The sequence below is a fragment of the Panthera tigris genome, chromosome C2 (assembly GCF_018350195.1).
Source record: "Panthera tigris isolate Pti1 chromosome C2, P.tigris_Pti1_mat1.1, whole genome shotgun sequence".
Classification (NCBI taxonomy): domain Eukaryota; kingdom Metazoa; phylum Chordata; class Mammalia; order Carnivora; family Felidae; genus Panthera; species Panthera tigris.
Genome location: NC_056668.1, coordinates 64,674,069 through 64,698,671, shown reverse-complemented (window position 1 = coordinate 64,698,671; position 24,603 = coordinate 64,674,069). Strand labels below are relative to the sequence as shown.

Genomic DNA, 24,603 nt, shown 5'->3' with positions numbered 1-24,603 from the left:
TGTTTAAATCATAAAGGTAATATATTACCCATTAAAAGAAAAATAGGGGTGCTGGGTGGCTCAGTCGGTTGAGCGTCTGACTTTAGCTCAGGTCATGATCTCGCGGTTTGTGAGTTCGAGCCCCAAGTCAGGCTCTGTGCTGACAGCTCAGAGCCTGGAGCCTGCTTCAGATTCTGTGTCTCTCCTTCTCTCTGCTCCTTCCATGCTCACTCTCTGTCTCTCAATAATAAATAAACGTTAAAAAAGATTAAAAGAAAAATAAATTACAGAGAAATGGAAAATTATCTGGACTTCATAATGTAATTCCAAATTTAACATTATGTTGCTTGGCACCCTGATAAAATTTGAGCATAAATCACATTGGTAAATAGATTTGATTGATAACTATTATGTTCCTGGGAATGTACCAGGTGTGTTTGGGTGCAACATCTCGTTAAATTCTTATAGCAACATTTTAAGATAAGTACATATATATCTTTATGTTTAATAGCTTGATAAAGTTGTTGAGAGGGGTTGCCCTCAGTCACTCAGCTGATAAGCAGAGTGGGCAGGAGATCTCTCTTGAAAGATCTTTGGACCAGTGTTAGAGACCCTTCACACCTCAGATGTTTACTCCCAGGTGCCAAGGAGACCTCACACTTGAACTTCCTTCGTGCTGGCTCCCTGTACAGTTGGTTTGAGGATAGCACTAAGGCTTGGGAAAAAGGGGAAGTGATTATTTTTAACTAGATCGATGTCTTAAGAAATGGAGTTAGCAGTGAAGGGCTAATTATGAAGTAATCATTAAGAATGGTTCCTTGCTTTTGTAATAAATTTCTTATCTTTGGACAAATTCTGTAGGCTGCAGTTTAGCTATGTTAGTCTGTGATTATTCCCAGCTTGCCACTGCTTGGGTAGGTTTTAAATCTCTCTAAACCAGGGGCGCCTGGGTGGCTCAGTCAGTTAAGCGTCCGACTTCGGCTCAGGTCATGATCTCGCGGTCCGTGGGTTCGAGCCCCGCGTCGGTCTCTGTGCTGACAGCTCAGGGCCTGGAGCCTGTTTCGGATTCTGTGTCTCCCTCTTTCTCTGACCCTCCCCTGTTCATGCTCTCTCTCTCTTTCTCTGTGTCTCAAAAATAAATAAATGTTAAAAAAAAATAAAAAATAAAAAAAATAAATCTCTCTAAACCACTCTTCCTCCCTCTGTAAGAGGAGGGGGTGCTGGACTTGTGTGCTTTCTGCTCGTTTCTGCTTCTAACACTATAGTACCTCTGTGATCAGAAATCTCTTGGCTTGTCAGGGGGCTATCCCTCCATAAGCAGCTTTTAGAAGAGCAGTGTTCTCAGTCTAAACTTTCCAAGATTGAGATGGAAGTGTTGAATCGCTGTATTGTATACCTGAAACTAATATTACACAGTATGTTCACTGGAATTTAAAAAAAAACCCAAAACTTTAAAAAACCACTATTGCCAATTCTAGCAGTTAAGCCTCGTATAGTTGAGTCCCCAAATGTTGTCTGATTGGCCCCAGGAACCTGTAGACTTAACAGATACAGAAAGCCATGCCAACACAGTCCCAAGGAAAGGGACAGGAGGCTGACAGAGAGAGGGGCTGCCAAAGGGAATTCTGCATATTCTAAGGGTTTGTGTTGGGTGCACCCAGGTACCTAGATGAGGAAAGAGATCGAAATGCCTATGTGAAGGGTGTGTCAGAGGTAGGCTTTGGGCCTGGCCTTGTGGGTTCAGACCCCAGCTCCACCACTTACTAATTGTGTGGTCGAGGGCACGTTCCTTAATCTCCCTTTATTTTTCCCCTCTATAAAATGAGACTAGTGATTCTTACCTTGCAAAGTTGAGAGGCGAAGTAAGTTAATACAAATGATTTCACTTCAGCGCGTGCCATAGAGTAGATGCACAAATCAATCACTCTTATTAGCTGTTATTACTGCCTTCGGCATCATTTCTTATGATGCCTTCACAAGACCCTAAACACAGGCCATAGTGTTTAGTTGCTTCCTGAGTCAAATCTCATTTGTGGCTTGACTCAGGAATCTAATCTTCATTTATAACGTTGAATCTACAGAGAAATGCTTTCTAGGTTTCCTTCAAACTAGCCTAGAGCTAAATTTTTGGAATCCTACCCTTTAGTAACTAGGGGACTATCTCAAGAGGTGCTAAGATTGTTTTGTTTTTATTTTTCACATTGAATTACCACCTAGGGATCCCTATGTCTAATTTTAAAAAACGGACAGAACTCAACAACTAAATTTTCACTATAAAAGGGCAGAAGTATATCATACAAAATTCCAAAAATAGAAAAAAGTACCCTTGGCTAATCCCTACTCTTCATGCAGTTCTCGTTAGCTTTTGGCTAATATTTCTCTCTGGAGTTTTATTTCTGTAGTTTGAGTAGTATCATACACATGTACAGTTTATTTCTGTTTTTCTTTTATTTAAGATTTGATCATACTTGTTTTCATGTTATTACTTGGCACAGAAAATATTTTGGTCTCCATTTAACTATCCATTTAACTGAGGGCATGTTTGGCTGTGGAGATTATCGCTGCTGTGGCTTTAGCATTTTCTATCCCCTTCTGATAGCACACTTAGAATTTGAGGGCAGATGTGGTTTTGGCAATGCAGAGAACATGTGGCGGGGGGGGATTGCTGGCTGTGTCCTTGGGGGACTTGCCAAGTAGCCTTCATCACCTTAATATGTTCACATGGTCCAGAGTGGGCCATCAGCTTTGTGGCTTCAGAAACTGGATTTTTGTCAAGAACTGAGAGGATAGTGACCTTTCAGAAGTGAGTTCACGCTATTCCACCACATGCTCGTGAAGAATGGCAGTTCATCAGCTGGCAGTGAGAAATACAGTATGATAGAGTGGTGCTTGGGGCAGCCACCAGTGTGCCCACCTGTTGGCCATCCTTAGAGTCACTTTATGTAAGTAACAGGACAATAACAACAGTGGTGGTCAGCACGTAGTTGGTGCTCGCTGTGCGTCAGGCATGGGCTACACTTTATGTATTAATACATTAGGCTGTTCAGTCATACAGTAACCTCTCTAGGGAGGTACGGTTTTTATCCCGATTTTACAGGTAAAGAGACTGAAGTTAGTCAAGTGACTGACTTGAGGTGTCATGGCTGATACGTGGTGGAGCTGTAGTTTCTGCCTAAATCCAAACCACTGATCTTAAACACTGCACTGTAGTTCCACCTGTTAGTCTTACAGATTACTGAGCTCCTGTCTTGGCCTTCTCTTATGTTTCTTGCCCTCACCCTCACCTGTTGGGATGTGCCCTGTGCCAGTGCCTTGTTGTGAATGTAACATTTATAGCTGCAACATCCTGGACTTTAATGCCTGTTGTTGAGGAACGTGTTTTTCTAGCTGTCACAGAGAAGAGCTTTTGTCTTTCTCCTTATTTTCTCTTTGAGTCAAAATACAAGATTTTTACATGTTGCTAACTGTCTATTAAAGCTGTGCTAGGAAGGGGCCACTAAAGAAAAAATTGGGGAGCTGTATTTTGGGTCATGCCCGACTCAGTACTGAGGAGGCTTTCACAGCTTCCTCTTTGCCCTCTCCTCCTGTGCGACATCTGGAAATGCCTTTTCCTCTTGGGTGACAGACAGCCTGGGTGGTAACTCCTGGGATGTATAGTTGGTTGGAACCTTTGACCTCTGAAATCCGATTTTCTGATCTCAAACCCCTCATTGGAGAATTCCCATTCCTGTTAGTCAAGATCCACTGGGAATAGATTTTCAGTTTGCACTGATGTGAATCATTCAGGATAGGATTTCCATGTGAAACAACATGTCTTTGTGATTGCCTTCCAGAGATTGTTGGAGCGGAATTACTGAACAAAAGCAGGCATTGCATCTTCAGTTGTCACCAAGTTTGCCATCAGATTACAAGAGTTGAACTCGAAGCTTCCCCTACAGTGAAGCGGAGAGAGACATAATCCTCACGTAATAACAGACATGGGCTTCTTCGTGACTTTCCACCTTTCCTACAAGTTCCGGTTACTGTTGCTTTTTCTCTTATGCCTGACAGTGCTTGGGTGGGCCACCAGTAACTACTTTGTGGGTGCTATTCAAGAGATTCCTAAAGCAAAGGATTTCATGGCCAATTTCAACAAGGTCCTAGTCTGGGGGAAGGGAAAAACTCTGACTCAGGAAGCATCCGTGAAAGAAGCAGACCTCAACAACTGCCCTTCTGTGTCTCCATACCTCAGTAAGTTCTTTTTTCTTTTTTTCAAGTGCTGTGTAAACTTATTAATTAAATATCACATTTATAGATACAGAAAAGCATAAAAATCAGAAGTGTACAACTTGGTTAAGTTTCACAAAATGCATATACCTGTGTCATCAGTATGTTACATTAAGAACTGGAATCCTGGGGCGCCTGGGTGGCTCAGTCGGTTGGGCGTCTGACTTCAGCTCAGGTCACGATCTCACGGTCCGTGAGTTCGAGCCCCGCGTCGGGCTCTGGGCTGATGGCTCAGAGCCTGGAGCCTGCTTCCGATTCTGTGTCTCCCTCTCTCTGCCCCTCCCCTGTTCATGCTCTGTCTCTCTCTGTCTCAAAAATAAATAAACATTAAAAAAAAAAAAAATGAAAAAAAAAAAAAGAACTGGAATCCTTCTGGAACCCTGGGAGTTCTCGTGCTTCTTTCAGTCATGACCCTTACTTCAAGATTCTAACACCATCCTTTAGATTTTTCCTGTTTTTAAGCTTTACATAATTAGAAACACGATGTGTAATCTTTTGTGTCTGGCTTTTGTTGTTCAACAGTATGTTTGTGAGATGTGTCTATATTGCTGATGTATAGTTTTCCATTATACGAGCATACCCAATTTTATTGTCAAGCCACAGAAGTCTCACATCCACAGGCATGTATTTCATTCACAAGTCTGCCAGATGAATTGGGGGGTGCACTGATTTAGGCTGGTGGCTCTGCTCCATATGTCTTACCTTTTCCACCTGAGACCAATGAGCTCACTTGAGGATGTCCTTCTCCTGGCATCCACAGGACATAAGAGCACAGGTGGAGAAATCCACTCATGTCACATCTGTTAGCATTCCCATGGCCAGAAGTATGCAGTCAAGGGACAGGACTGAGTAGGTTTTTCAATGTCATCTTTAGTGTTTATTTCTTAAATATATTGTATGTTCTGATTCCCCTTTGATGTCTTGCCTTTCAGTTTAAATTAACAGTAAATTGGTTTGGGTGCCTGGGTGGCTCAATCGGTTAAGCGTCCAACTTCAGTTCAGGTCATGAACTCGTGTTTCGTGGGTGCAGGCCTGGCATTGAGCTCTGTGCTGACAGCTCAGAGCCTGGAGCCTGCTTGGGATTCTGTGTCTTCCTCTCTTTCTGCCCTGCTTGCACTCTGCCTCTCTCTCTCTCTCTCTCTCAAAAGTAAATAAACATTAAAAAAATAATAATAAAAAAATAAATTAATGGTAAATTGGTTCTATGGAACACACTGATTAGAGAGGAAAAGCTCCACAGCAATATTAGAATCTTTGTGGATTATATGAGACCTCTGATTCTCCAGAACATCAAAGCACTTGTAGTTCTCCAGATACTCCTCTGAGCCTTATACTGTTTCCTCTTTCCAGAATGCCTTTCCTCAATCTCTGTCTGCCTGGTGGATTCCTGTTTGTTCATCAAAAATTCAGTTGAGATTCCTTCTGTCTCAGAAAAGTACATACACTAAAGTAGCCCCCCGTGGGGTAGCTTCTTGCTCTTAGCTGAACGAAAACCTGCAGACTCTTTCCTCACTGAATCACAGCCTTGTGCTGTGTTTCTACTGGCATACTGCTTCTCTTTACTCAGTCATGGAACAGCCAAAATATCACTCCTGATTACCTGAGGGAAATTGTTCTGCTCACAAGTTACACAAGTTGAGATAGGAAAATGAGGCATTGAACTGCACATCTGACTGTACTGTCTCCCTTGTTCAAAATCCTTACAACATATTTAAGCAATTAAAGTTTTCATAAAAATACATGGGCCATGACATAATACTGAGGAAGTACCTGGATTAAGAAGGTGACAAAAGTAGTGATGAAGTAACATGGGCCATTAGTGACCCAAGAAGAAACAAAATTGGAGAAGATCCCAAAGGAGTGGTAGGGAGACTAACAGTGAATGGAAGCAGGCTCTAGAAGGGTAGGGCACCTGAAAAGTTAAGACAATGAGAAAGTGAGCAAGGGGACTAGCTTATATCAGACTTGTCGCATGGGGCTCTTTCAGGGGCCAAGAATAGAGGCGTGGGTTAACTCACATGGTGGGGCTTGATAACAGGCTACATGGGAAGCCGTCTCAACAGCCACACCATCATCTTCCGGCTGCTCTACGGCCTGGCAGCAGCTCTGGTAGCTTGCCTTTCACGTCCCTCCCTTTCTTACTGTTTGTTTTTAGGGCATTTCTGCCTGCCAACTCCATGTGTCATACCTTCAGGAAAGGCTCTTTCCTAGAGGCTGGTTGTTGTCTGTAGGTGGCTGGAAGCAGTTATTTGCCCTTGGTGCCATTAGGCCGAGTCTTTCAGCCACTTCACGGACACTGGAGCCTGGTCTAAGCAGCTGTGGCCAGGACAGCAGTGGTCACATGGAGCAAGGCGTGGTGACTTACACATTGGAGGGAGCTGTGACTGCTTTGTTCAGGAGAGGACGGCACAACATGCAAGCATCTTGAGATGTTATGGCCCGGCCAGTATATATGGAGTTAAAAAAAAGCGTGGCTGAGTTCTCTATCCAAAGCTCTGCCTCTTCTCTTACCAGTCAGTATTCCCTGTTAATTCAGATTGAGGAGGAGGGCCAGTGTCTTCAGCCTGATCTGTAAAGCCTTGCATGAGGTCGGTTCCCATGGGTGGCGCTGGGTTTCATCCAGTTAGGCTGTGTCCAGACTCGCTGAGCAAATGCTCCACTGGGATGTCTGCTACCATGCACAATGGGAGAATTGTGATGTTGCACATACATGTTACTGCTGGGTTAGGCAGGAGGCTAGTTGCTATTTCCTTTCATGGTTTTTACCTTCAGGGAGCTAGGATAGCTCCCAGGAGCTCATGGAAAGAATGGGAAAATGGCCTTGAGCGTGAGCTTGATTCCATGGAATGCTCTTGAGTTTTAATTTTGAGAAGGAAAAGGGGATCGAGCAAATTTGAAGTTATTCAGTCTAGCCCTGATCTTGGCTCTTGACCATGGTCAGTGGGACAGATGCATCTCCTCTGTACGGATGAATCACAGACCCAGAGTTGGTTACCCCGCCACAAGAGAATGCTCTCATATGTCATTTACTTGCTTTTGCAGAAAATACCCTGGGTCACATGACTCTGGTTATAGTTCATGACCAAAAGAGGCTTTAAAGTAATAATAATAAAAGCTGACACTCATGGTCCTCACTGTGTGCTGGGCAATGTTCTAAGGGCTTTAGGTCAGTGCTCATATAATCCTATCAGCCCTTGATGAGACAGCTACTGTTCTTTCCTGTGTCCTGTTTTTATTGTAGGGGGCCAAAACAAGCTCGTTTTCAAACCAGATCTCACTCTGGAAGAAGTGGAGGCAAAAAATCCCAAAGTGCACAGAGGCCGGTATCACCCCGAGGAATGTAAGGCTTCCCAGCGGGTCGCCATCCTCATTCCACACCGGAACCGAGAGAAACACCTGCTGTACCTGCTCGAACACCTCCATCCCTTCTTGCAGAGGCAGCAGCTGGACTATGGCATCTACGTCATCCACCAGGTGAGTGTGGGGGGCACACCCAGGCTCTGCCCTCCCAGTCCTCCTCTCTGTGAGGAGAGACCGAGGGACTTGGCCCTCTGGGTATCTTAGGTAAAAGGAGCACCAAACTGTCACCAAAGAAAAGGTCTCCTACCTCATTTATCCATGAAAGGAGTAAAGGAAATTCTTGTCTCAGAGTGTGGAATAATCAGACTAAGTGCTGGGAGTTTTACTGCCTCTGATGTGAACCTCTGGAGGAAGTCTGGTTTGTTTTATTTTTGTCTGTGTGAGCCCTTCTCTGTTAGCCAATGACTGCCCAAAGATTTTCTCCTGAGATTTACCTTATATTTCCTCCTGCAGCTGCTATACACTGCACGATGAGATGCTGGAATTTTTCATTATTGAGCATTGCTATTCAGTGGGGATCTAGGCAGGGGATCCTACAGATTACTGTGTTAATAGCCATGGAGTTCTAGGACTGTTTCCTCCTTTCTGACTATAACTTTTATTACATAAAACATTTTATGTTTCATTTTCACTTTCTCAACTCATGTATTAGGCTTCCAGAGGACAATTTAGTAGGTATACAGTAAGTGATAAGTGTAGGCTGCTTTTGAAGAATTTAGCTCTAAGTAGAGTGGCTGATGAAAGATGCCTGTATTTGGTATTAATGTTTATTGAAAAAAAAAATAAGATATCCACTTAAATATCCGTGTCTAGCTCCCCCAAATTGTCCCAGACCATCCAAATAATTTCCCCTCAAAGCCTTACAGATGACAAGAATGCAAAATCATTAACTGCATGCTTCATATTCAAAATCATTAACTGCATTTTATAACGAGCAGTATTTGTTTTAGGACAACTTTCGACAAATCAGAAGATGCAGTTCTGCAGTGTATACTTTTTAATAACCAGGGGCCATTTTTTAGGATTTGAAACAAAATTTTACTATTGGTTTATGCTTATTTTTCTTTTTAACATTGTTAGTCATTCTCCATCCTTACTCAGGACACCAACCCCCAATGTACAGTATTTTGTGACTAGAAAAAATATGTGTGCTTTGTTATTCTTTTCAGGAAAATACTGTGGTAACTTGAGAATTGCCTGTACTTCTGTTATGATAAACTGTTTATTAAACTGGAATTTATTCATAAGGAATTTGATCCAAATAGCCATAAAAAATTAATTCCGTAAAATCTTTTTCATACTACATAGCTTTGTTCATATTATTGTTTGAATTGTGTTCTCTTCTTACCCAGTGATGAATCCCTTTCCATGAGGTCACTATGAGGATTACCTTCTGCCATTAAATGTTAATGTTTGTTTATTTTTGAGAGTGAGAGAGACAATGTAAGCAGGGGAGGGGCAGAGAGGAGACAAAGAATCTGAAGCAGGCTCCAGGCTCGGGAGCTGTCAGCACAGAGCCTGATGCGGGGCTCGAACTCACGGACCGTGAGATCATGACCTCAGCTGAAGTTGGATGCTTAACTGACTGAGCCACCCCTCACCCCAATAACTTCTGTTTATAGGTCCAGATTTCTTGTTTTTTTGTTTTTTTGTTTTTGTTTTTCTGGCAAGCTGTGTCTCTTAGAAGCTTAGTGCAAATTTGTTACATAGGGTAAGATTGGATTAGCTAGAAGTTAAACAGTAAAGCAATGATGGTAATTGGCATGACTACCATGTAAGGAGGTTTATGGTTTTATGTGGAATAAATGTATGTTTAAAAAAAATTTTTTTGAGTTATTTTTATTTGTATTTTAAAAGTATGACCTTTTAAAAAATTGTGGTGAAATATACATGAAATTTAGTATCTTAACTTTTTTTTTTTTTGGATCAAACTATTTTATTGAGGGGCTTCAAGGCAAGGTTGATGGGCTGGGAGAACAGTGAAATCTGACACCCTGAGCCCTGCCGGAATCTCCCCAGGTTCACAGTCACTAAAAGTGCATCTTAACTGGTTTTAAGCATACAGTTCAGTAGTGTGAAGTATATTCACAGTATTGTGTAACCACTCTCTAGAAATTACTCACCTTGCAAAACTGAAACTCTATACGCATTAAACAGCAACTGTCCATTTCAAGGCATGTTTATAGCTTTTAGAATGTAAATGTATATGAAAAAAAAACAAACACACAAGCAAGTGGTCATTTATGATCACATCTACTCTGTTAGATCTTCATGTCACAAGTATATTCTTGTGCTTTGGAAAGAATAATTCCAGCTCTTGCCTCTGAACTGAAGAGAGGCATGGTGTGAAACCTTATCTCCGGAGCTTTTCAAGTTTTAATTTCTGTATCTATAGGCTGGAAGTAAAAAGTTTAATCGAGCCAAACTCTTGAATGTGGGCTATCTAGAAGCTCTCAAGGATGAAAACTGGGACTGCTTTATTTTCCACGATGTGGACCTGGTCCCCGAGAACGACTTGAACATTTATAAGTGTGAGGAGCAGCCCAAGCATCTGGTGGTTGGCCGGAACAGCACTGGGTATAGGTAAGCGGTACGGTGGCTCTGCCCAGGGCTTGCGTAGGCGGAGAAACTCGCTCTGTTGTCATCAAAGCTGTGGGGGGCGTAGTGTCCAGACTATTATAGAAAAATAAAGAACAGGAAAAATGGTCCAGGACGTATCACTTAGAGTTCAAAACAGGAATTATACCAACCCTGGCAGAGGATGAAAGAGGAAGGGAAAGAACAGGATAGGGAAGGCAATCCAGGCATTGCAAATGAGGGCCAGCCCCGCCCACGGCGCCCCCACGGTGCAGCTTTCACAAGCAAGTCCACACTGAGTAGGTGTCCCTGACTTCCCCTTCTAGCAGGCAACGAGAGCATGCCCCTTCGGTCAACGTTTAGGCCTCTGTTGTGAAACTGACTCTTCTTTTCAGACTGTGACATCTTCCCAGGGTTCTGAGGGAGAGTGGGGAAGGGCATATCCACTGAATAGTCTGTTCAGGGGCAGGACACCCAGGACAAGTTCCTCACTCTCACAACCACTGTGAGAATTGCTTAGACACCACCATCATTTCTATCTTCGTTTCCATCCCCTCCACCTCTGAGCAGACACATAGCTTCTCTTCAGCCTTACTGACTTTGAACCCAAGCCCCATGTACACTTGGGATATAAACAAATGCCTAGAATAAGCCACAATGGGTGAGCACACAAGGTCTTTAAGAAACACTTACGGAAGGGTCTAAAGCTCTTCCCCAGAGAACATGGCACCTTCATCTTGTGCAACAGTGGGAGTTTCCCAGCTTCCAAGACGTGGAAGCAAGAGAGAACATGGCGTGGTTTTGGGGGGAAACGCAGGTAGTTCATTCGGGCTGGAAAATGAATGTCTGGGATGGTGGAGGGAGGAGAGGCAAGAGATGAGGGTAGGCAGATTATGCAGGCCTCGTTCAGTCTGCTGAGGAAGTTGGATTTCCTGTGGAAGGGACTGGGGGGCATCTGACCCATGGTTACAGCTGCAGAATGACAGGACAAAGCTCATTGCTGGCCTTTAGTGTATTGAGTGGAGCAAGGCAGAGGGGAGAAGCTGGGAGAGGAGATGCCATGCTCCTGAATTAGGCAGGGATAGTGGGGCCAGAGGGCAGGGGAGGGGTCTGGAAGAGAATCACAGGATTTTTTTCCTTTGAGGAATTATATCCTGATTCTTACCTGGATGTTTTGTTTTCTGGTCTCCTAGAGCCACCTCTGCATGGAAGAAAGCAGCTTATTATGTCAGGGTACCTTGGCATTTTCAGAAGCATGTCAACCATCTGCGTAAAATTAATAAGCTATCACCATGTATATAACACAGAACACCTGTACTTTGACCCTTTCATAGGGTCCAATTCTTTCTGAACATCTGTGACAAGACATTATAATCACACAAGATTGTTTTCGTTGTTTATTTCAGAGTGTAGCTACACGGGATTGTTTAAAGGCTTTCTGTTGGGATTCTAGATTTTTTTTTTTTAAGCCAGACCTGAAGAATCTGAATTCTTGGGCTTTTCTGCTGGAAATAAATTTTCAGCAAAACTTCAGTGCCACAATCAGATGCTACTTACTCTAAAAACAGCCCCTGTATGAATCTTGATGTTTTGATTTGTTCTCGTAACTGGCCAGACATTTCTTTTATAACTAGATATCAGAGAGCCTTTGTCGTCTTTGAGTAACTGGTAGGGTTTTCTTAATAGGAATCAGGTGATTGAATGTGTCTTCTCTTCTGATCTGGATGTAAGAAGTTCTGAGCCAAACCCATGGCTTTCTTTCAGAAGCTGAGAGAAGAATCTATCTGTAGATCAGAGTTCTAATATATTTCCCATGTTAATCTTCTGTTCTGATTTAAGTTTTCCTCTGGTCCTGGTTGTTATTTACATTTTTCTACTTCTTTATATGAATCATGTAAACCGCCTCATCTTCTGGGGCCAGAGAGAGGTGAGTGCAAGTAATGTAGGAATTGCTCTTATCTCCGCTTACCTACTTCTTACCTTTGTTACTTTGGGCAAAGCCCCTCTATTTGCCTGGAGGGCAGGTGGGGTTGAAGGTAGCTAAGTGTCTTCTCCCTGCTGGTCACTACGTTTCACTGAGTCACAGAGCTTAAAACCCCACGCACTTTAGCTTCAATCATTGTTACCACAGCCCCATGAGGAGAAGTACAAGAAGTTTTTACCCTGCAGAGGGAAGAACTTGAAGTAATTTGCCCTAACTGTCTCAGACTCTGATGAGGCCAGAAATAAATCTTGTTTATCCTACTGACTATGGATCAGTGATGAAGCCCTGGACCAGCCTGTGGGAAATTTTACTGCCAAGAATTCCTTTGGTACCTGCCTGCTTTCTTCAAGGACTCTACTGTTATTTTATGACGATGTTTTCCCTACCGTTGGGCCTTACAGCCCTTTAAAAAAAAAAAAACTGTTCCAAGGCCAATTTAATATTTAAGCTTTTCCTGGTAAGAAGAAAAGCCAAAAGCAAAGATCAATAAACACATAGACGTTAGCCATCTAAGAAACAGCTGGGAAACTAAGAGTTCCTTAAACCTTTCTTATGGCACCTCCCACTGCATCTGCACTGCTTTCTGGGTGCTCCCAGACAGCCCTCCTTTGTGTCTCTCTCCACTTTTCCTCATGGAGTTCTGACCACCAAGAGTTTCCCCATTTTCCTACCTATCTGAATCCTCCCAGACCCACCTGCTGGCCCCCTGATGCACGGCATCTCCTTCCTCAGAACGCTGATGAAGTTTGCCTCTTGTGTTAGACTATAAGCTCTTTGAGGGCAGGGCCTACCTGTTACAGCATCTAGCCAGCGGTTTTGCACACAGTGGATAGTGGTTATTTAATACATCACTCCCAAATCAGTGATGCTGGTTCTCTTCTGGTGACCCATTGTTGGTGCTTGGCAGGTTGTGCCTGGGCAGTGATGCTGCTCTGTGTCCTGATGAAGCTGCTGGTCTCAGGTCCTTAATCCCTTGTCAGAGTCCAGTGGCCATGGCTTCAAGTCACTGCAGTGGGTGTCTTGGCCAGTAACAGCTGCTTTCTGAGCCCTGCATTCCTTTTGTTTACTTTAGGTTGTTGTAATACCATTTTCTAGAATTTTAGGTTGAGGGGTTATAAGTAAATCTATTCCCCTGTGGGTTAAACAGGGCCTCCCCATCTATACTCAGAACATAGAAATAGCTGAATTACAAATTGGCTTTTGGGACTGACTCCACCTGTTAGATAGCAATGCCTATGTGTTTATTGATCTTTCCTTTTGTTTGTTTTTTAAAGTGTATTTTTATTTATTTTGAGAGAGAGAGAGTGCAAGCGGGGGAGGGAGATAAGAGACAGAGGGAGAGACAGAATCCCTAGCTATCTGCTGATAGCACAGAGCCAGATGTGGGGCTCTATCTCACAAATGTGAGACCATGACCTGAGCCAAAATCAAGGGTTGGATGCTTAACCTACTGAGTTGCCCAGGTGCTCTGCAAAGCAGAAATATTTAATTGGTCCTGGAATACTTTGAAGTGAAGTTAATTAAAGTTAGAAATTCTCCATATATTCATACCTTTTTATTTAGTAACATCTAAGTTATTAAGCTGCCCTCATTTGCATTTCTGAATTGTTACAGTGTGATATTCAGGGGTTATCTTTATTTCTCAGATATGCTAATTTGTGTGCCAATAATCCATAAGAGTCCGTATGACTGGGAGGTGCTCTCTGACCTCTGAAGGTCCTTCTTGACCTCTTCTCCCTTCCCTTTTTCTTATCGTATCCACATAGCTCCACTCTGTGCTCTCTTATCACCTACTATGTTGTCTTCAGGCCATGTCTCCTACTCCTGCCCCTTCAGCTACTGCCTCTTGACATCTTAGTTCCAAAGCCGTATCTGTAGCCACTCTTCTCTTTTGAACTTGAACCCTATATCCTTTTGCCCACTAGTAAAAGCACTAGGGGTATCTCAAATTCAGCTTATCCAAAACATAATTCACTGTCTTCCTCTTATTGTTCTGTGTACTCTTTTTTTTTTAACTTTTTTTTTTTACATCTATTTATTTTTGAGAGACAGAGAGACAGAGCACAAGTGGGGGAGGGGCAGAGAAAAAGGGAGACACAGAACCCAAAGCAGGCTCCAGGCTTTGAGCTGTCAGCACAGAGCCCAATGCGGGGCTCGGACCCACACACCGTGAGATCATGACCTGAGCCAAAGTCGGATGCTTAACCGACTGAGCCACCCAGGCGCCCCTCTATTTTTTTTTTTTTTTAAAGACTGTGTCATCTACCTTGTTACCCAAGCCAGAAACCTCAGGATTGTTGAGGTGCCTTGGCTTCTCCACCACACGGACAATGAGATGGAGATTTGCATGCAGAGAAGTGGAGTTTGCATACAAAGTGTGTGCAGGAGCTGTGTCCTCTCTACCTGACCCCCGCCAAAAAAAAAAAAAAAAGTAAAAATAAAAAAACAGTATATTCATCATGGCATTCATTCATGCTGAACCTGGAGGCTGCCTCAGAATCCTTAACCCCATGCCTTTGGCAGCCATTACTATTCACTGGATTGGCACGTGAGATGAAATCTGTTGTTCACCCTGATGTCGTGCTGCACATTTACAGGTACCTCTGTAGACCTCCACACACAAACATTCACAGTAACAGGTGGATAGCACTTTGCTTAGTGAGCGGACGTGAGCACTTACGTCGATAGGAAAGAAGGGCAGACAGGGAAGGCCAGGAACGTTGGGGGAGGTGGATGTCAAGTAGGAGTGGATGGATGAAAGTGCCTGGTCCTCAGACTGTTCCTAGAATGCCAGGCCTGAAATAGAGATTTCTGAAGAGTGTGTGGAGAACAGACGGCCTTGTGCTAATGTTACCTTCTCTTTCCTCTCTTTTGCTCCAGGTTACGTTACAACGGATATTTTGGGGGTGTTACTGCCCTAAGCAGAGAGCAATTTTTCAAGGTGAATGGATTCTCTAACAACTACTGGGGATGGGGAGGCGAAGACGATGACCTCAGACTCAGGTGAACAACAGGGATAGGTCCCCTTCATGGGGCTCTGCTGTCTATCAGTGGTGGCTCTGGAAACCCTCATTTGTGGATAGTTCCTCTAGATGCCAGTCCAGCAGGTCATAAGGCCGTGGAGTCCGGCTTAAAAGGGGGCAGGGGGCAGGGGGCAGGGGGAGGGCGGGATGGCCCAAATTGCCGTTCGCCATTGGCAGTTCAGAAATGATGGAGGGTCGTTTGTTTCTGGCTCGCGGGTGTTTAGAGACCAGAAGTGTCGATGGGGGTTTCTGCGGACTTGGTGGGTATTACTTACAGAGACAGGGTCCAGAACTCTGCAAAACTGCAATTTGAGGAAAGTGGCCAGAGAGCCTATTGTAAGCCTGTAGCTTTTTTTTTTTTTTAATGTTTATTTATTTTTGAGAGAGAGAGAGAGAGAGAGACAGACCCTGAGTGGGGGAGGGGCAGAGAGAGAGAGGGAGACACAGAGTCTGCAACAGCTGTCAGCTCAGAGCCTGATGCGGGGCTCGAACTTGGGAACTACAAGATCATGACCTAGGCCAAAGTCTGATGCTTAACCAACTGAGCCACCCAGACACTCCTATAAGCCTGTGCTTTTGACCAGACACCAGGGAATCCTGGCACAGTTCTCAATTTCCAGAGCAGAGAATGCCAACAGCCTGTGAGGAGTGGCACACCCAGGATCAGACCAAGATTCCCTTTCACCCTTATGCATTAGCCAGCCCCCCACAGTGGGAGCAACTGCTGGCCTGACACCCCAGCCAGACTCAGGGCTGCTGGCATTACCCTCAGGTTCTCTTGCACTACTTTCTGCTCTGGGGGCTCAAAGGGAGTATGTCTGGACTCTTCTCTCAGCTCCCCCCTCCCTGCCAAACTTGGGTTTTGTGACCCAGTCTTATCCCTAGCTCCCAAGAATAAGTATTCAGTAGCCTCAATTGAGGCGAGTATATTCAGACTTCTAATAATAAGGCTCTTGGGGCTATTGGGAGACCCTCTTTCCTCCTACTGTTGCCTCTTAGAAAGGACATTTCTTTTTTATTTTATTTTAGTTTTTAATGTTTCTTTATTTTTGAGAGAGACAGAGACAGAATGCGAGTGGGTTAGGGGCAGAGAGAGAGGGAGACAGAAGCAGAAGCAGGCTCCAGGCTCTGAGCTGTCAGCCCAGAGCCCAACATGGGGCTCGAACTCATGAGCTGTGAGATCATGACCTGAGCCGAAGTCGGATGCTCAACCGACCGAGCCACCCAGGTGCCCCTCTGAAGGACATTTCTTAGCTGGGGTTCTGAAGTAATAGATGTGTGACTGCCAGAACTGCCCCAGTGCTTTAGTGTGAAGGAGCCAGGGCTCCATGTTGGTCTTGCTCCCATGTCTCGGCTGAGAGTCTCTGGAATGTTTCTGGCGGGAGAGAATGGATTTCCCTCACCACAGGCTCCATAGGAATGGTCATAGTGATGGGCATCAGTACTTTAAGGCCCGGCCCATTGGCAGCCTGTGTGGCTGTGGCTTATGAAGTAAACACAGGGCACCTGATAGATTTCTGGGCAAGAGTAGCAAGGACTAGAGGTAAACAGTATCCCTCATGTTCCCCAAATCATTTCACTGTCCAGATGGGATGACTAATAGAATCTTGCATGTATTATGTGACTTCACTATCTTCTTGATCCTCCTCAGCTTCAAGGCAGGGGGGAGACCCCAGTTTTGCTTTCATTTGAGAAGAACATCATGGTCTCCAGAGTTGTTCTTGACTAATAACTATGAATAAACCAATGACTTGAACATAAAATTTCCTGAGGTGTTTTAGAAAATGACAAACTGTAAATTGACACCTCCCCTTTATACCCCAATAATAAAGGTTAAATGTGATTCTTTTATAGACTTGCTGCCTGAGGCCGGATGTTAAAAGATTGCTTTTTTTTAATATCCTAATTTTAATATTCTAATATCCTAATAATCAAGCTCTGTGTGACTGTGTGTGTGTGTGTGTGTGTGTGCATATATGTAAATTTTTGCAAATGATTCTTCTTAAGTATCTAGTGGTAGATGAAGTGGGATAGACTTTTTTTAAAAAAACACGTCTATTATTCTTCTAGGGTTGAGCTTCATAGAATGAAAATAATTCGGCCAATGCCTAATGTGGGTAAATATACAATGATCTTCCACACTAGAGACAGAGGCAATGAGGTGAATATAGAACGGTAAGTCCTGGATTCATATGGCTGGCAGGCTACCTGCTTAGTTTCTTCTGTCAGTGAGGTCTGCTGAATTCAATCAGATGAGCCAGTTTCTTTTGTTCAAAGCTTTTTATTAAGGCAGTTTTCAAACAGACACAAAAGTAGAGGGAGGGGTATATGGAACCCTCATGTGCCCCATTCCTAGCTGCGACAGTTACCAACTCACATCCTCTCTCCCTTCTCCTGCTTTTTCTTCCTCCCCTGCTAGATTATTTATAAGCAAATCTGATATCACAGCATATCCTGTGTAAATACTTCAGTATGTATCCTTAAATATAAGAAGTCTTAAACCAGTATACCTAAAATGAAACCAGTATACCTCAAATGAAATTAACAGTACTTCTTTAATATCATCAAATATCCACTTAGTGTTTGGATTTCCTTGATCATCTCATAATTTTTTTTCCCTTAACCATTGGTTTATTCACATCAGAATCTAGACACAATCCACACATTGCATTTGGATGATCTCTCTGAAATCTCTCAGTCTGTAGATTACCTCTCTACTACCTTCTGCCTGCTGCATTTTATTTGTTGAACAAATCAGGTCATTTGTCTCCTGCAATTTTATACCTTGTGGATTTTGTGACTTGCATCCTGGTGGTATAACTTCATATGTGCCTCTGACCTCTATATTCCCTTGTAAGCTGGGAGTTAGATCTGGAGGCTTGAACAGAGTGCAGTACTGTTCAGGGTTAGAACACTTCATCAATGATGTCACATCTCTCTTCTTGTATCACAACTGGAAGATATGATGGCTTGTTGGTTCTTTGTGATATTAAGATTGATCTGTGGATTTAGGTGCTACCAGTCCCATCCAGGTTCCCCATCAGTCTTTCACCTGATGATTTTATCAGCCATCGGTGCTCATTGAATATATTTATTATTCCATTGGGAATCATAAAATTCTGATATTCTATCATGCCTTCTGCATTTATTAGATTTTTCTGCAAAGAAGGCCTTGCCTTCATCTGTTTGAGTATGCCAAGGTATGGTTCTTATAGAAAAGGCAGATAAAGGGAAAGAATCAGTGCTGATTTTTCAAAATGATGACTTGATGTTCCCTAGCATCCTTCAGGATGTAGTTAATATTCTTTTCAATGCTCAGTTTATCTCATTGTTGGCAAGTGGAATCTTCTTCAGGCTGACTCCTGAGTCCTTTGACATAACTACACTAGTTTTGAGAGCTCCCTTACCTGTGCTCCTATGTGATGAGCTGTTCTAGGCTTACCATATACTTTTCTCGCCCCAGGAATTAGACTTTTCACCCAGGAACCTGACAGATAAGTCAGTTCTTTATGGGACTGTAGTTGAAGAATCTACAGTTCTTTGTTCTGATATTTTCTTCTACATTTTACAACAATATTAGGGGTGACTGGGTGGCTTAGTCAGTTAAGCGTCTGACTGCAGCTCAGGTCATGATCTCATGGTTTGTGGGTTCAAGCCCCATGTCGGGCTCTGTGCTGACAGCTCAGAGCCTGGAGCCTGCTTCGGATTCTGTGTCTTCCTCTCTCTCTGTCCATCCCTCGCTTACACTCAGTCTCTGTCTCAAAAATAAATAATAAACATTAAAAAAACAGTATTAAAATATTATAGGGCTTTGTTAGAGCTTATACTTTAAAACAATATTAAAAGGCTTTTAATGGAACTTGGGTGTATTATGCTAAGTGAAATAAGTCAGAGAAAGACAAATATGATTTCATTCATATATGGAATTTAAGATACAAAACAGGTGAACATAAGGGGAGCAAAAATAATATGAAAACAGAGAGAGACAAACCATAAGAGACTCTTAAAAACAGAGAACAAGCTGAGGTTGTTGGCAGGGCGTTGGGTGGGGGGTGGGCTAAAGGGGTGGTGGGCATTAAGGAGGGCACTTGTTAGGATGAGCACTGGGTGTTGCATATAAGTGATGAATCACTAAATTCTCCTGGAATCATTATTACACTATATGTTAACTGCCTTGGATTTAAATTAAAAAAAAATAAAAACTAAAAAAAAAAAAAGTCTTTTAGCCCATGTGTTAGAATCTGCAACCTAAACAAAACAGCTACTTCTGTTTTCCATGCGTCTTTCTAGTCTTTGTCCATAGAGGTGCATTTTTCTTTAAATTAAGAAAAAATTAATTATGGAATAGATGCAAAATAATACTTACAAATTGTCTGAAAAGTGTGAAGATTCTTGGTACCATGAACAGTGGTAGTGCCCACCACCCAAATTATATTTGTTACCTGTGACCCACCCCCCCCCCATACCCATTTCCTTCCCCCAACCCAAGAGGTCACACTTTCCTGAATTTTTGTGATTATTACTTGTGATAATGATCGTTATTTCTGCTGTTTCTTTGTTGTTGTCGTTGTTGTTGTTGTTTTTCCAGAGGTGTGTATCCCTGTAAAAAAGATTGTTTAGTTTTATATGTTTTTCAACTTCATACAAGTGAAATCATACTGTATTATTTTTCTCTGACCTTACTTAGCTCATTGTGTTTCTGATCTCTGTCCACATTGATACTGTCACCAAAACGTTTTGCTCTTCACCCCAAATTCCTAGAGACCAATTCAGCTCACCACCTGCTCCACTCCCCACATCCCCGGGCTCCTGCCATGCAATTGCTGCTGCTTCTTGAAGCGCATCCTGCTGCTTTGCATGTCTCTGCATCTTGCATGGGATGATGACCCTGCCTGGTTGTCCTTTCCTGCACCTTTCTCCTAAGCCTCAGTCATGTCTACTTTCTCCGCGCCCCCTCCCCAGACTCCTTCACGAAGTCAGGTTCTGCTTCATTCATCCTCTTCTACATATATCCTGATTTTGTTTGAGACTCTTAGGAGAGGTGTGTACCCTCCTGCCTACAGACAGCACTATGGGAGGATTCATAGATACCCTGAAGCTTAGCCAAGGACCTGTTAGCAATGGATGGTGCGTATTGCATTGTGTCCGTGTTACTTGTGCGTCCTTCTGTCCTGTAGACTGGGTGCATTGACTCTTCCCATCATGGGCCCCTAGGGTCTTAACATGAGGTCTGACACGTGAACACATGGCTATCATTGGTGTCCTGTTACTTTAGATGGGGAAAATTAACTTTTTGCAGCAGGAAATCCAGATGGTACGATAATTGACAAAGATGTTTTTGTCAAATTTGGGGGCAGGGCAAAAAGCAATGGAAATATATGTTAAATTCTTGCATTACCATTTACACTGTTCTTTTTATCTTTAGGATGAAGCTCTTACATCAGGTGTCACAAGTCTGGAGAACAGATGGGTTGACTAGTTGTATTTATAAATTACTCTCTGTGGATTATAATCCTTTATATACCAACATCACGGTGGATTTCTGGTCTGGTGCATGACGTGACCTTGGATCTTCTGGTGACATTCGGAAGAACTGAATATTTTATTGCAGTAATTTTGGACTAGACACATTCGGAAGAACTGAATATTTCATTGCAATAATTTTGGGCTAGAGACCAATAATTTTCGGACTAGTAGCACACATTAAGAACTTGTTGCAGCTAATTATCGAGCTGAACTTTTTCTTTTTGTATTTTCTTAGCAGAGCTCCAAGTAATATGGGATGTAAAACAATTGGAAGAAGACAGCTTTCTTGGTTGTTTTCCCCCTGAGGGTTAAATCTTGTAATACAGATACTTGAAGGACTGAGTATAAAAGGACTATTCAAAGAATACCATGAAGCCTAGCTACTTGAGAACTTGGATTGAAGGATATTTAAGTTTGGGCTAAGAAAGCCCACAGGAAATAGGATTGCTGAATGTCTCAGAGAACCAGAATCGTTCTCGTCTGTGGTAGAAAGGTACGAAGAAGTCTACCTGTTATTCATTTATCCGGCACGCTCCTCTGAAGAGCTGGGCCCCAGGTGGGAAGAAGGCCTCAGAAGAGAGGAGAGAGGTGAAGAATCAAGATGCGGTGAACTTGAGGATGAATGGCTGGGAGGAGGACAGTGATGGAGAAGCAGCCACAGTTGTGCCGGTCACTGCTGCTGCTCCCTGTCCTGGGGGTCATCTGCCCAGACATGTCTTCCCAGGAATAGCCCAGCAGGGAACACATTATCTACTAGTTTTTAAAGTATTTTTGTAAAAGTGATTTTGTACGTGTAGGATATGAATTAGCTGTTTACAAATTACATATTAACTCATAATAGATCGAAAGTACCTCTGTAGTAAAATATGGAAAAGCTTTTGGTGCCTAGTCTTGGTTTGTCACTGTTGTTTGAGGCCTGTAGATGTGTTTATTTCAGTATCCATAATCCTCAGCAGTTTACAAGCAAATGAGACTGAGTCCCCTTACTCCCTTTCTTTTTTTTTTTGTATCCTTCTGTTCCTTCTTCCTGTTTTTCCCCTTTGTCAACTGGCGGCAGGCCCATGGCAGCTGCCTCTGCATCTCCTCTCCTGGGCCTATCATGCCTTTGTTCTCTTCATCCTCTTGTGCCTGCTCCTTCCCCACCATCAGCACTGGGTGCAGCAGGACTGGCCTCTGGGGTGCACCTGGTTGGTTATAGGATAGGAGGGGTGGAGGCCAGGGCTTGGGAAGCCTTTGATAAGGAAGGTGGAGCTGGGGCACTGACTTGGGCAGCAGCAGTGATTTGGGAGAGAAGCCACCAATACCGCTGAGCTTCCTGGGGTTGGGGGGCAGGGATGTGCAAGGATTATCTAAGGAAGGTAATAGGAAATGGATTCTGGGTCAGAACAGAAATAATATTTTGTTTGCATGAATGAATGGGCACATAAATAAGGTAGATGTGGATGTTCTTAAGCAAGCATTAATGCAACCGTGCCCCAGGGTCTCTCCATCCATCCTTATTATATGACACTTTAATCGTTAAACTTTAACATGAACGAGTGCTAGCCAGTAAGTGTAAATAATGTCCTTCCCAAACAGGGAGAGGGAGGGAATAGGAGGGTTTGGGGCTCCCAAGAAAGGCAGCAGTCACCTCCCAAGTGGGGAATGAAAATTTGAAAGGAAGATACATTTTATAGATAGGACAGGTTTACCTAGGGCTGGCCTCCTTTACGTCTAACTTAGTAGGGACAAGTAAAAGCTGTGTTTTTTCTCCATTTAGCAAAGAAAATAATGGTGGTTTTCATGTTCCTATTCTCTCTCTTTTCTGCAGAATCTTTAGCATGCTGCCCCACATTCTCTTAATTATAATCATATGCAGACTGCCCTGTTGTAATTGCCAAAAGCCCATGCCAGGGATCCCCACTTTGGAGGCTGTGGGTTCCAGGTCATGGTTGGGAGGGTAAAGAAAGAGAATAATATGTGCAAGGAATTTGAGGATCCGTATTTGAGAATTCAGTTTTTTATTAAATAGCAACAGAATATAGCCACTACAATGTGGGAATTCTGTGTTTTCAATGACAAGTAAGCATCTGCATTTTTTTTTTTAATGTTAGAAACCACTGTACTATGCCTATTACTCTTCAGATCATTCTTGCAACCAATATAATGCACCAGTCATTGAAATGACTCATTGTGAAACCTCTCAAGGTGGAACAGAATTTTTTAAGACCTCGGGGCATCTGACTGGCTCAGTTGGTTAAGTGTCGGACTCTGGCTCAGGTCACGATCTCAGTTTGAGCCCTGCATTGAGCTCTGCACTGACTGTGCCCTGACAGTGCAGAGCCTGCTTCAGATTCTCCAGCTCCCTCTCTCTCTGCTCCTCTCTCTCTCTCTCTCTCTCTCTCTCTCTCAAAAATAAACATTAAAAAAAAAAAGACCTCTATTTCTCTACCATGCCACTTCACCTGCACTGGGGTGTGACACCTGCCTGCTCATGGCTGCCATCCACCTCCTTCTCTCCACAGCTGGGCAGAGGAGTTCAGCCTCAAAGGAACCAAGTTTCCCCAATACCTGCCCTGTATGTTCTCATTGTCAACTGCAACAAAGAGGCCAAGGTTTTGGAGCTTTGTAGATCTGCCTACCGTAATTGCTAAGGATTAGGAGTGCAGTCTATTTGGACATCACAAATACTTGGAAGAGTGTGCTCCTTTAAAAGTTTGGGTTGGTTTTTTCTCACTTCCACTTCCACTCAGTTTTACGATTCTTTATGCTCTTGTGATGTTTTTACGCACACTTTATTGATCCTGTTGACTCTTGAGACAAATAGGGTAGATGAGGAAGTAGAGGTTCTGAACAGGTGGGGGACTTGCCAGAAATGGCACAGCTAGTAAATGGCAGAGTCAGGGCACACACTCAGGTGTCCTGACTTCAAGACCACATTGCCTTCATCTTGGCTTCTCTCATTTTTTAATTTTTGGAGGGGGGCTGGCTTCTCTCATTTTCTTTTCCTTTTTTTAATAGACTGGGCACAAGTGAGCAAGAGCAGAGAGAGAATCCCATGGGGGGCAGAGAGAGAGAGAGACAAGTGGGGCTCACCAGAAGCAGGGCTCGAGCTCACGAACTGTGAGATCATGACCTGAGCCGAAGTCAGATGCTTAGCTGCCTGAGCCACCCAGGTACCCGGCTTCTCTCATTTTCAAAGGTAGTTTTCCTGTGTATATATCTTTGTCCTATTTCCCAGAGAAGTTTGGTATCTTCTGTGATCTAAAAAGTATGTTTCATTCTCATCTGGTCTCTGAACTTTTTTCCTGACTCCCTTCCTGGTTTTTCTGCCCTTAGCCCCCTCACTTCCACTCAAACCCCAATTGGACAGGTTTGTCGAGGGGTCCCAGATGCTCTGTGGATGGACTCTTAGGAGAGATGAAAGATATTTTCTGCTAGACTCAAAACCTCTACTTTCTCCAATTTTTGTATATACACAGTTCTTCTCAAAAGCCATTAATGTGTCCTACAAGATGGAACATATTCAGGTATATTACATAAGTACTTTTTTGCCAATCACATTCCAAATTTTAAATGTATTCCTTAGTACCTTATTTAAGCTATTGCCACCGTCACTGGTTTTAAGTACACTGAAGACCATCTTATACCTGCTAAGAGGCCCTCAGAGGTCTGAAAGCTGTTCACAGAGGACTGGCTGAGAGGATCTCACTCTCAGGGAGCTTGACTGTACCAGCAAAGGGTCCGTTGTTCCATTGATGACTGTTGAAAACTCAAAATCAAACCTCGTGTGTGTGTGTAATTTTGGTCCTTGGAAGAGAGGTTGGTGAAGGGTGGGTCATAATAATAATTGAATGCTTGCTCTGTATTGGCCAAGTTACCTGTGTGATTTTATTTTATTTAATTTTA

General features: G+C 43.2%; 1 protein-coding gene across 3 annotated transcripts; it reads left to right on the top strand.

Annotated features, from left to right (window-relative positions):
- The first annotated feature begins 3,896 nt into the window (after positions 1-3,896).
- On the top strand, positions 3,897-21,603 carry B4GALT4 (beta-1,4-galactosyltransferase 4). Of its 3 annotated transcripts, none has more exons than XM_015544808.2 (6): positions 3,897-4,209; positions 7,487-7,719; positions 10,001-10,188; positions 15,047-15,169; positions 17,260-17,364; positions 20,615-21,603. In XM_015544808.2, the coding sequence occupies exons 1-6, from the start codon at positions 3,957-3,959 to the stop codon at positions 20,745-20,747; spliced, it is 1,035 nt and encodes a 344-aa protein (XP_015400294.1). In that variant the 5' UTR covers positions 3,897-3,956; the 3' UTR covers positions 20,748-21,603. The 3 variants fall into 3 exon arrangements, with proteins under 3 accessions (XP_015400294.1, XP_015400295.1, XP_042812524.1); XM_015544809.2 differs by lacking the exon at positions 20,615-21,603 and adding an exon at positions 19,778-20,292; XM_042956590.1 differs by lacking the exon at positions 17,260-17,364.
- The last annotated feature ends 3,000 nt before the right edge of the window (positions 21,604-24,603 follow it).